The 13,701-nt window shown below is 36.7% G+C and overlaps 1 protein-coding gene across 1 annotated transcript; it reads left to right on the plus strand.

The window, feature by feature from the left end:
• Positions 1 to 905: 905 nt before the first annotated feature.
• LOC141678536 (cyanidin 3-O-galactoside 2''-O-xylosyltransferase FGGT1-like) lies at positions 906 to 2,403 on the plus strand. The gene has a single exon (XM_074484884.1). It carries the CDS (start codon positions 987 to 989, stop codon positions 2,346 to 2,348), a length of 1,362 nt encoding a protein of 453 aa, XP_074340985.1. The 5' UTR covers positions 906 to 986; the 3' UTR covers positions 2,349 to 2,403.
• The last annotated feature ends 11,298 nt before the right edge of the window (positions 2,404 to 13,701 follow it).

The following is a 13,701-nucleotide window of genomic DNA, read 5'->3' on the forward strand; positions in this document are numbered from 1 at the left end:
TGTAATTTCTACATAAGAAACTCTTTCATAACCAGGGGGAATGTATCGATAGTACATAGAAATCGTAAGAGTACAACCTAAAAGATTGAAAATTTCATGATCCACACAGCCTTTGCAAAATCGAATCTATAAGTTTATTCTTGCTCTTCATGTTCTCAAGGACAGATGTTATTAACGCAGATGCATATTTTCATAAAATTTAAAATACACTAGGAAAAAAAAAATAGAAAGGTAGCATTATTGATCTTATATGCACATTTATAATAGGCTTGCATCATCCTCTTCCATCCAAATATCCCACATAGCAAAATAGAACATGCACAGTTCCACGTAGCCACCTTGTAAGTAGCCTGACCTCAGAGCTTAGCTCCTCAAATATATCTCTTCTCTCTGTTACATATATCTATCCTCTGCTATCAAGTAATTCAATATATTTTGAAGATTTTAGAGGCAGACTTAGGTGGGTAATTCTTGCCATTGGAATTGCTGTATCACTAACATTGTGCACAACACTCCTCTGTCCTTACTCTTTTCATTTACTACTATCTGATCAGTGTATCCGTCATTCTCGGTATTATTTCCTCTGCACTATATATTTTTTAAATGTTAATTTTCCATGCTATTATCAAATTTCTTACAATTGCATCACTGAAAATGCACGTTGGCTTCTTTGTTGGATAGATTTATGTCAATACAATTAGTGGTTCTTGGAAAGGCAATAACCACTGATCATCACTAAACATATTCATTTGATCATCACTTTAAATATACATTTGATTAACATAACCTGGGAGCACTTTGTTTATGCTACAGAGAAATTTGTTTCAGAAATATATATTTTGTAAATTTAAGGGAGTATTATTATGGGGTAATATATTGTTTCTTAATGAGTTCATCATCATTTTGGTTTTTTCAGGTTTTCTCCCAAAGATACAAGGTTGATCTAAGTTGCTAGAATTGGTTATCTAACCGTCCCTTCAAACAAAATGGATGACAAATCTTTTCTTATAGCAATGTATCCATGGTTTGCGATGGGTCATCTTACTACTTTTCTTCATCTTTCCAACAAACTTGCGGAAAGAGGCCATAAAATCTTCTTCTTTGTAACCTCCAAAACACTTCACAAGTTGGAACAATTTAATCTTCACCGAGACCTCATTGTTTTCATACCGATCACTGTCCCACATGTTGAAGGCCTCCCTCCTCATTCAGAAACAACCGCTGATATTACCTATCCCATGCAGCCTAATCTTATGACTGCCATGGACATGACACAGCCCATAATTGAAGCTTCTCTTAAAGAACTCAAACCCCATTTTGTTTTCTTTGACTTCACCCATTGGTTGCCATCCATGGCTCGCCATTTAGGTATTAAGACTATTTATTATTGCACCCTAAGCTCTGCAGTTACAGCATACTTGAGAACTCTCAAGAATATACAACTGACAGAAACTGGTTTGATGGAACCTCCTGAAGGATTTCCTCTTACATCAATGATCAGGCTGTACGCCCATGAAGCTCGCCAAATGATTGATCAAGGTGGAAGAGAATTTGGCAAAGACATATCATTCTTTGAACGCATTTTGAGCTCTTACACTGAATGTGATGCCGTTGCTTTCAAAACTTGTCGAGAATTAGAAGGTCCGTACTGCGAATATGTTCAAAATCATTTCAAGAAGCCTATTCTACTTGCAGGGCCAGTTGTGCCAGAGCCACCAACTTTAAAACTTGATGAAAAATGGGCAAAGTGGCTGGGCGGGTGCAAGCCAAAGTCAGTCATTTTCTGCACATTTGGAAGCGAGTGTGTTTTAAGAACAGATCAGTTTCAAGAACTGGTACTGGGATTTGAGCTTACCGGTCTTCCCTTTTTGGCTGCCCTACGACCACCATTTGGCGCAGAGATTATAGATGCAGCATTGCCCGAAGGTTTTGCTGAAAGGATTCAAGGAAGAGGTGTAGTAGATGGAGGATGGATTCAGCAGCAACTAATATTGGCACACCCATCTGTGGGGTGCTTTGTTACCCATTGCGGATATGGATCTTTGTCGGAGGGCTTGCTTAATGAATGCCAATTAGTACTGCTACCAAGCGTGGGCGATCAATTTATCAATGCAAGGATGATGAGCAGAGATTTAAAATTGGGAGTGGAGGTAGAGAAAGAAGAAGATGGCATGTTTACTAGACTTGCAGTTTGCGAGGCTATACAATTAGTGATGGATATTGACAGTAAAGTTGGGAAGGAGGTAAAACAAAACCATGGCAAGTTTAGAGAGCTTCTGCTGCAGAAGGGGTTTGAGAATTCTTATATTGATGGTTTTTTCCAGAAAATGCAAGAACTTTTACAATGATGTTCTACTAGAGTTGCATTTAACAAGTTTCAACCCTTGCTAATCATCATCTTATCACTGGTACCTTCAGTTTAATTTCGCTTCCAAAAACCAACTTTTTCTTTTGCATTTAACAAGTTTCAACTCTTGCTAATCATCATCTTATCACTGGTACCTTCAGTTTAATTTCGCTTCCAAAAACCAACTTTTTCTTGATTATAATAAATCAACTTTAAGAGAAAAATCAGTTGATGCACACTTTTGGATAAATTGATGGTGCTTTTTTATTTAAATAAAGATCCAAATGGATAATGAAGCTTATGGCATTGATAATAAGACTATTAACACTCTTTCGACTTGTTATTCTTTATCAGTTGCCAAATATCGAAAGTTCTCTTCACAGTGCAAAGTACGAGTGACATATGCCAGCTTTAGTGAACGTGAAAGTTGAAAAATATGGTCTCTCTGCTTTTTCAGTTTGTGAGTGATTGATGGTTAATCCGCAACGTTCCCCATGAAAAACTCCAATTACAATAGCTGATATAAAAAAGGCTAGTGAATTCCCCATTGTTTTAACCCTTCACTAATTGACCTTATTGTTTGCTTCCTCCTGTATTACATTGCCACAAGTTATTTTCCCCTCCTGAAATTCAATGGCTTAATAGATAATATTATATTTTAACTATCAAAGCAAATGATACAGTCTCTTATGCAAATGGGACAGTCCTTTTACAAATGAGACAATGTATGGGACAGTCTCAATTAACTACAGAGTGTAAATAGCAGTAATTAAAATGTAGAATGCTGAAAAAACTCTATAAGTAAAAACACCATAAGTTTTCACTTGGTTCGGCCCCTACACGTAGTCTATGGCCTACATCCAAGTTCCTATGCCAACTAGCATAGAGAATGTATTATATTCACTTAAAACAAAGTACTTACAAACTTTCCTTGATTACAAACTTGACCCACTTGAAAGAAACATTTCCCTAGCACACAACTACTTGGCCTTCCTCTTGTAATCAAACTCCCACAACCCGGGACAAGTGATATAATACACCTTTTAGATACAAGAATAAAATGAGAAATATTACAACTCAAACTAGGCTTCTTGTTTAACTGGATGTATATCTCGGGTATAAAGAACAAGAAGGTATTTTCAGATAATAAAAGATTGACGTGAAAACATTAGCCACAAATCTGAAATAGTGAGTTATATTTATAGGCAAAGTTCTAACAAATTTATTTTCAAACAAAGGATAAGATAGATAAGATTTGAAAACAAGTTTGTTTGAAAATATTTGAATGAATACTTGAGAAACTAATCTGTTAGTTGTTTGAAAAAGATAAACCAAGTAAAAGATAAGTTTTGAATAATTCAAACTTGGTTTATAAGATAGGGTTTGTTTGAGATAAGATTTATCCAGATAAACAAGATATACACAAACCCTAACAACCTAAATACTGCAAGATAAACTCCTGAAAAGTCTGAACAAGTTGCAGTCTGATAAGCATTGCTATGATCTCGGATGTTTCCAATCTGTTTTCTACATTCTGTTGTTAAGAACCCTTATCATCATAAACACGTAAATTAACATTCTCCCCCTTTTATGATGATGACAAAGAAAGCATAAATGCCCCCTATCAAAAACACTAAAGGCCTGTAAAATAGAGTTAGATATAACAGAATATAATGCAGTTTAACAGATATATGCAACAGATACATAAATGAGACAATATACAAAAATATATAAAAGAAACAGTCTCAAATAAACCATCATAAGAACAACCCACCCATTCAACCAGGGTGTCCAGTTGTCTTAACATTCAAACACACAATCAAAGTTTAAAGCATCACAAGAACATCAGGAGCATGTATAACATATAGTCTTAAATAAACCAAATGTCTTAAAACAAAATACAAACTTCTCCCCCTTATCATAAAAGGGCCTCAGTCAGAGTCGTCATCAATATCAACTGGAGCCTTGCCTTTCCCTTTGCCTGCGACACAAACTTTGTTTCGGAGCCCAACTTAAAGAACGGCTTTACAAACTCTTTTTCCCAGGCCTTAGCCGAGGAAACCAGACCCTCTTGAAGGGTTCCAAACTCAAAGTCCAGAGTCTTAGATAACTTAACATCAGAAGCATGCAAAATAGATAGCTTTGCATTGATCGAATCCAAGGAAGAACAAACAAACTTACGAAATAACTCAAACGAAGCATGCATCATACTAACCGTGAGGTTAGCGAACCCAAAGTCTCAAGAGACGCAAATTGTTGATTAATATTAGCCAAAGCGGCAGAATTTTCATTTAATTTAATCAACAAGGAATTAAGCAAAGTGTTTGTAGGCTGATCAAAGGGGTCAGACGCATAGTTTGGGGACTTAGGAATTCCACCAACATTCCTATGAGAATCATCAAAAACTAACTCATTTGACTCAGAAACAATTAAACCATTCAAGGTTAACACTGACAAATCAAAAACAACCGAAATTTTGTCAGACACAGAAGTAGGGGTCAACGCACGAAAGTATTCAAACACACGAGACAGAAGACCAGGGTACGGTAAATATATAGAACCATGGTTGACACAATGACTCATATTTGTTATAATTAACAAAACAATATCACACTGGATCTTTTTTATAAAAACAGACATAAGAATAGAATCTTGGAAGGTTACCCTATCACGACCAGATTTGCGAGGAAGTACGTTTGTATGAAATAATTGAAACAATACAAGAGAGACTGCGGTTAAATTATTTACCAGAGGTTTGACAAATACTGAAACGAAATTGTCGCCAAGAATAACTTTGAGCTGTTCCTCGTACTGAAGGCCGGGGATATCTTGAAAAGCTTGATGAGTAGTTGAAGGACAAATTCCCTTGTCAGAAATGCCTGTAAGCCTTGCGAGTAGATCAACTTTAAAACAAATCGGATTCCCTTGCACCTCCGAGAACACAATATTACCATCCAGAATACGAAGCTTGGCATAAAATTCTTTCACTAACTCGGGATAAATAACCTCTGGGGGCGACAACAACGACGAACAGTCAACTGACTCAAACAATTCCACAATACCGTCTTTCTTCAAAAGATCCAAATCACACAGGCGTTCCTTCAAAATTAACTTTGACATCACCTTCGAAACATTTTCTTTTGCATGTCGTTCAAAAGAACTTTCAGATGCTCCGCTAGACGCTTCAGATTCCAATTTACCGACTCTTTAACGCTTTGAGCCCGAGGCTCCATCGGCTGGGGTTCTTTGAGAGGCGGATCGAGAACGGGTGAATGGAGTCCATTTACGTGCCATGGATAAAGATTGAGAAAGTAGAAGAGAGATGAAAAAGGTTTGAGTGTTTTTAGGAGAGAGTAGGTGAATAAGAAAACGAATAGGTGAATAAGATAGGTTTAAATAGAGAAGAGAACTGAAGAGTTAGTGATTGAAGAGGAAACGAACAGATGCAAGACAAAAGTGATGTACTGAAAGAACGATACATGCATGAAATACGAGGAAGTGATAAATCTAATCAAAAGATATCCTAAATCTATTGGCAATAAACACGCAACAACATACGGACTAATAAAAAAAATGCTATTAAACACAAAGTCACAAACATGAATGCATGTAATGTAATGACTGAGAATTTTGCGTCGTAATTAAGAAAATAAAGTATGTGTTATGTGATGAGATTATAATTATGTGACTAAGTGATGATTATTTGTCTTATCTGTATACTAGAGTTTAGGAGCGTGAATAAAAACGTTCCAATTTAAAGAGTCAGCGTAGAAATTAAGCTTGGTGTCGGGCCGTCAGGTAGAACGGAACCCGTCCTAATATGGAAATTATATAATATAAAATGAGAGTTATATGTGAAGTGAATGAATAAAGTATTTCGTCTTAAGAGACGTGTTGATTGGCAAAGATAATGAGAATCGTAATCGAAACGCTGAGCGTCGGGCCGTCAGGCTGAACGTGACCCGGTACTCGTAAAAGAGGATAAGGATTAAAGAGGGATAGATTCTATGATCATACCTGAGTCATTATGTGACTATATGTGTGTGATTGCTTGACTGTGTGCATGACTATGTGTTCTGTGTCAATTTTGTGAATTTTAAAGGAATTACGTGATTTAAGTAAAGGTTTAATTAACCTTCGCGCATTTTTATAAAATCATCCGAGAAGGATAAAAATATGGGATTTGTTTTGTTACCTTCGTAATGATCCTAGAGACTTTTTAAAAATAATAAGAGAATTTGACTGTTGATCTTTGCATTTTTAAATCAATTTTATGTGAAAATTGTATTTATTAAAGCAAGTTTGCAAAATTCATATAAAATCAACCGTTCGCTCAAATTCTTATTATGAGTGCTAATTTCTAGACCTACGTGTTAAAATTGTCATTTTCAATAATCCTCGACTTTCCGAGAGAGAAATATTTTTATTTTGAATTTCGTTGTATTTGAGTAAAAAGAGAAAGAAAGTGCAAATTAAAAAGGGAGTTATTAGATTACCATTTTGCCCTTGTGTTGGTGGAGTATAAATTACTCCTTCCTCCCCATTTTCTTCTTTCTTTTCCGTGCACTCACTCTTTTCTCTCCTCTTTTCTTTCACTCTCTCTCTCTCTCTCACTCGAACAACTCTCTCTCGGCTCTCTCTTCAATCTCTCTCGGTATACCTCTTTTTTCCTTGATCAAACTCATCAATCATCCCTAATTCTTCTTGCTAAACACTTATGTATAGGTAGAAGTATGTGCATGTGTGTGATTAGACTTGCATACCGAAGTGTGTGTGTGTTTTTGGGTTCAGTTTTTAGCCAAGAACCGAGGGCTTGCTTGATTAGTTCGTATCCTATGATTATTGTGCTGAAATCAGTTTGCATGTGGTGTTGATGCATTTCTTTTGAGAAATCGGGGGTTTCGTGGTTGCCACCGGTGATGAACTCCGGTGAACCGGTGGTGAGCTATGATGTTAAAAACTGAGCTCTAGAACTTTAAGATCACTTATTTATGTTTGCATGTTGTGTTTTGATTAAAAGGCCGAATGGCCCTTACTATTTTAAGGAAATCAAGTTGATTATATTGAAATGCATGAGTCATTGATTTCATGTTGAAATATAGGTGGATTTGTGATTCAAGGATTAAGAATATCAAGTTGCATGATTGTTTTTGAAAAAGGCCGAATGGTTTTAATCTTTAAAGTAGTTTGATTTGAATTAACTTGTTTAAAATGATGATGGATTGTTATTAGATTAAAAAGGAATGAAATTATTGTTGCATGCTAAGTTTAGGTTCGAATTTTTGTGTTAATAAGAAAGGAAATTGATTTTTGTGAGATAATCTTGGTAAACACTAAGTATAAATGGCCTAAAAGTGATTGCATGCTAGTTTTAAAGAGGATCAAGATGTGCATGTCATTGATTTGTCCTTGAGAAGTAACATTGAGTTTTGCCGAATTAAATTAAGTTAAAAAGGGACTAATTTGATGAATGAATGGATGCATGTTGTGATTTAGGTGAAACTCGATTGTGTTAAGAAACTTAGTTGGCTTACTTGATAAAGATAAAGTGTTTGATATCATGATAAGTTAAAATTGAATTGCATGCGCGCAAGTATGTATGATTTGGCTCAAATTTTTATGATTAAAATGAAGAAGGATGATACTTTAATAGCTTTGAATGAGTTGTGTGTATGTATGTGAGTTAAAGTGAGAATTTGGTTAATTTTGTGTGATAGGGACGAATAGGCCATAAGGAATGAAAGTCAAATTACTTGGTTTTTATGATATTCGTATGCTCGAGTCAAGGATATAATCGAGTTATCGTATAGTGTGATCGTTCCGGGAACGAGAGTTGGGAATCTAATTAAGATTTTGGTTTTATTGTAGATTCGGAGCGTGAGGGCATTCAGGCTAGGAAATGAAAGGATTTACTAGGTGGCAGTAGTTCAACCCTCAGGAAAGCAAATTCAGGCAAGTAACTCTGATTACTTGTGTAAATGATTATAAAGGAAATGTTGTTCATACCATGTAGAGTATTGAACTGTTTAAGCATGAAACCCTAGTTTTATGAGACCCATATTTTATGAAACCCTGTTATTGATTTAAAGAATCCCTGTTCTTGATAACCTGTTATTGATAAGCCTATTGATTTCACTCATTGATAACCTGACCTTTCTGTTCAAGTTACCTATAATGCCATGAATCATATTGAACCTATTGATTATCTTGGTTAACCCTGTTTAATTATATTCTGTTTCTCTTGATCACCCTATTGACCCCTAAATCAATGTTTATCCTTCTAATTTGGTGCCTTGTTATCCTTGGCACAAAATTCTTGTGAATTATTCCTCGCGTATCTTTGATTCACTCCCTGAACTTTGTTTCTTTAAAATCCGATTTAAGAATGAGTTTCGACTTGAAAGAGTCTGAATGATTTCAAATGCTTGGTAATGATAAAATGAATTTTAGAAAACCTATTTGTTTTTCCAACTCAAGGTTTTCCAAATGAATTCCTGATGGATTGGATTGAGACGTAAGAGGCTAGTGGGACTAGTCCAGTCATAGTAAGAGGCTAGTGGGACTAGTCCAATTTAAGGCTGAAATTATGCCGATTGGTACCTTAAAGACCGGAATGGAGGTCGATACGGGCTGATCACCCGTATATAATGAAATGGAAAGATAAAGTGATCCAATCAAGGGTTCTAATTGATTATTTAAAAGGGAACTGAAACTTTTATTCAGTAAATTGATTTTGGAAATGAAAATGGTTTATATTGCCTTGAAAAGATTTGATTATGTTATTATGGAGCTTAAAGCTCGAGAACCCTGATTCTTGAAATTGTTGATCATATGATTGATTCTATCTTGAAATACTGTTGCTTTCCTCTATCGAAAGATCTATTTTGATCCTATAATGATTTTTGATGAATGTCGGCTTTCGTCCTGTTTCGAGCCTTGTTTCTTGAAAGCCCTACTATTCTTCAGATACCTTTCCTTATCCTAAAGAAAAAAAATGGAAATCTGCCACCTAGATTAATTAAAATAGAATGCCCTAGTTGGTTCAAAGTATATTGAGATTTAATATTGTAGAACTGGTATATAGTTACTTGCTGAGTTTTATACTCATTTGTTTTGTCTTAATCTAACCATGGCAGTTAAGCAAGAAGATGGCCAGGCTTAGGCGCACTACTCGTAAGAGCGTACCTGGTGGTCCCTACCGTGTTGAGGGCTTCCGGTTGCCAGAGCAGGTAGTGGTTTTTATGAGTGAGCTCGCGCCTAGAAAGAGGTGTATAAAGATACAATGGGTTATCTGTCGGTTCCCAGCCGGAATCGATATTGATTATTTTATAATATTTTGGGTTTGTAAGTTATATCTTGTGATTGGTAGTTGTAATCTTGTCTCATACTTTATCCTGTTGATCCTGTTAGTAGTTAATCGGGGTTTATGCATATTTAATTATTAGATTAGAGGTGTGTGAGTCCTCATTCCCTAACCCCGAGATTGAGGGCGTCACAAGTTGGTATCAGAGCTACAGGATCTAGTCCCTGAGACAAGTTAGGTTTTAAAAAGGGTATTTTGGGAATATATCTATATCACGAGAGAGTTCGACTCATGTAGAGTTGAGTTAGACTATTAGGTATAGTCTAAGGAAAATGTTGATTGGTAAAGTGGAAACTAGAGTTAGGGTGTGAGTTAGCTGGAAGTTTTATTTAACCCTAACATTGTTTCTTGGTTGCTATTTTGTGTTTTCTCTCAGGATCCTAGTAGTGGTAGTGACTCAGACTCAAAGATTAGCTTGACTGGTACCCCTGTGGACCCCGTTCCACCCTCTCCAGAGAAGCCTGTGTTAGTTCAAACCCAGAGGAGGACCCTTCTGAGAGTAGTGAGATCCCCATGCAGATTTCACCCCTGAGGCCAGATTCAGAGACCCCTGCCCCTGAGCCAGAGTCGGAGATGCCTAAGACTGTTCCTGTCAGTGTTGGTGGCAAGTTAGCCCAGGACCGAGACTTTGTGTACTCCCGCATTCCTGAGTTGGGAGCTTTGGTGGATAGACTAGCCAGAGAGTCTAGGCAGAGTGCTTCTGTTATGGATGATGAGTGGCGAGTTCGGGTGAAGATGGTGGAACAGGTTGCCAAGAGGAGATTGGATGAGGGACCATCCACTAGTGATGCTGATGCTGAGGCCCGGAGGCTGCATAAGATCATTCGCTGGATGTTGGTTGTGTTGAGAGAGATTCTAGATGATTAGACGGGACTGTTGGTTGAGCCCGTAGATTGTTGTTGTTGTTTTCAGCGTCGGTAGGCTTTGGGATACTTGGTCAGATGCCGGGATCCCTTTTTCATTTATCTCGTTGTATTTCAGACCAGTGTAGTAGTAGTAGTAGTTGGAAGTTAGGGGTAGATAGGGGGATGTTTTCCAGTTTTTCCTCTGTTTAACCCTGCTATTTATTGTACCTTGTTTCAGAACCCTAATATCCAGAATATTCCCTATATAACCTTTGATTAAATAAATCTATTATCTTGTTTTCCTTTGTGCACCTTGATTATCTTATAAACTGTTCTCAATGCCATGTTTTAAATACAACCATGTTTTCGTATAACCATGTTTAAAGATCATAAAACCCTATTCCGTGCCATGATAAAACAACACTGATATGAGAATTATGTAGTAATAGGATTGCATGTGTAAATTGGGTAAAACTTAAAACCCACAAAAGAGATTTCATAAAAAAATTGTTGTTATATATATGCCATGCTATCGTATTGCTAAATAATTGCTCAATCAGGTTTGTAAGAAATGGCCAACTCACCAGATCACCAAGAAGAAGAAATTCCCACCCAAGACCCAGAAATAAACCCAGAAACCACTATGATGAGCAGACTTGCTCAACTTTTGCAACAACCTGTGGCCCCAAAAGTTAGAAATTTCAAGCACTTTCAATCTGTTCATCCTCCAGAGTTCTTAGGTTTGCCAGAACCGATTAAAGCGCAGTCGTGGTTGAGAGAGATGGAAAAAGCCTTTGAGTTAGCAGAAGTTAAGGATGATAAGAAAGCTCAGTACGCAAGTTACTATCTGAAAGATGAAGCAAGTTTCTGGTGGGAGTCGTCTAAGGTGTTGTTGGAAGGCAAAGACTTATCTTGGGAGAAGTTTACCGAGATGTTTCTGTAAAAGTATTTGCCAAGCTATATGCAAGATCAGTTGGAGATGAAATTCTTGGATCTTAGACATGAGGAAATGTCGGTAGCAAAATATGAGGTGAAGTTTTCGGAATTGTCAAGGTTCGTACCTGAGTACGTGAATACTGAAGCAAAGAAGGCTAAGAGGTTCCAGCAGGGACTTAAGCCATGGATTAGGAGTCAAATAGCAATGTTGGAGATCAAGAACTATGTTGCATTGGTTCAGAAAGCAATGATAGTGAAAGGTGAGCGGGAAGCTGCTCGAAGAGAAAATGAAGGAAGAAAGAGGAAGTTTGAAAGCTCTGAGCAAGAGCAAGGAAGCTCAAAGTTCAGAGGGAAGTTTGGGAAGAATGGTGGAGGTCAGAACCAAAAGTTCTAGAAGTTTAGACCCGGGAATGGAGCTCAGAAGAACCGTTTCCAGAAAGCTGGACAACCGGGAAAGGATAGCAGACCCCAGATGCAAGAATGCAGGAACTGTGGAAAGAGACACCCAGGGAGGTGTAATAAGCTAGACATAACATGTTTTAAGTGCAACCAGAAGGGGCATTATTCTTCAGAATGTTCAAATGGAGTAAGGAAACCTGATTTGGCCTGTTTCAAGTGTGGCAAAGTGGGCCATATGGCTAGAAATTGCAAGGAGCCTGTGCAGAAGGCTAATGTTCTCAAAATTACTGGACCGCCGTCTCTCCCAGCACCATCAGCTCAACCCAGAGCTAGAACCTTTAACATGACAATGAAAGATGCGGTGCAAGATATGGACGTGGTAGCAGGTATGCTTGTTATAAACTCAGTAGAAGTAAAAGTTTTGATGGATTCTGGAGCAACTAGATCTTTTATCTCTGAAAGTATTCTTGATAAGTTAAATTGTGTTGCGTACCCTCTAGAGCCTAATTTGATTATAGAGGTAGCAAATCAAGAGAAAGTTGTTGTTAATAAGATTTGCCCTGATTGTGATGTGTCTATAGAAGGTTGACACTTTTTTGCTGCTTAATTCCTTTTAAGTTAAAAGAATTTGAGGTTATACTAGGAATGGATTGGTTGTCAAACCATGAGGTGCAAATAGAATGTAAAAGTAAGTGTAACGACCCGTACTTGTGGACTATTAAATCTAAATACAAAACTAAAAGCAAATACAATTTCTTGATTAAAAAGTCTATTACAGAGGTCACTATTACAAAAGCGCAGCTAAAAGCGGAAGCCCAAAGGTCAATCTACTCCCATACTAAGATCCTCGAACTCCAATGATTTCCAACTCGAATCTCGGACAAAACCTGAAATTGTAAGTAATGAGCTACGAAGCCCAGCAAGAGACCAATCGATCCAACTAGTAGGCCAAGCAACTTATACACACATAACAAAATATGATAATATATACGATACGATATACGACATACGAAACAAATACTTTCGATACATATTCCTATTCTTATTCGATACACACAATACACATACCACATAAACAACAATAATTCAAAATCAATAACTCATGCCACGACCACTACAACCCGGTGATAACGGTCCTAAATTTTCATAAAACTGTCACTACAATCCGGTGACTGCGGTCCTAAGTTCTTATTCGATATTTTAACAAACCATGGCACAAATCAAAGATCTCAAATTATCGTCTAGACATCACATATACACATCGATACATATTCTATATCACATAATAATATCAAATATATGATCACTTAGCCCAAGTTTTGATAATCAAATATAAACGCACAACACACAATTTTGAAAACACTAGCAAGATTGATCGAAAACTTACCTCAAAATCTGACCAGATCTGAATATAGCTTTTTTGACCCTCTAAACGACGATTTCTTGGAAAACACAAAACACGAAAGTTGTAGAGAACGAAAAGAGCTTTCCGAAAAGTCCAGGATCACTGAATTCTGACTTAAGATGAATTTTCTACGAATTTTACAAGACTGCTGAATTTTATGAATAAAGACCTACGAATTTTAATGATTAAAACGAGGAAGACAAATAGAATGTATTTATAACGATACAAAACCCTATTTCTTAACCTACAAGTTATCCATATTAGAATCTGATCCAAATTTTAGGCATGTTATTCTAATTCAATTTTAAATCCTAATCTTAATCAAATTTTAATACTTTTTTCTATTATTCTATTATTAATCGAATTCTAAAAAAATTACGGGATATTACATACTACCCTCCTTAAA

The sequence above is a fragment of the Apium graveolens genome, chromosome 8 (genome assembly GCF_009905375.1).
Source record: "Apium graveolens cultivar Ventura chromosome 8, ASM990537v1, whole genome shotgun sequence".
NCBI classification, from domain to species: domain Eukaryota; kingdom Viridiplantae; phylum Streptophyta; class Magnoliopsida; order Apiales; family Apiaceae; genus Apium; species Apium graveolens.

What these genes read in the sequence shown, in the direction of transcription:
- LOC141678536 (XM_074484884.1), top strand. Translation starts at nt 987, where the DNA reads ATGGATGACAAATCTTTTCTTATAGCAATGTATCCATGGTTTGCGATG.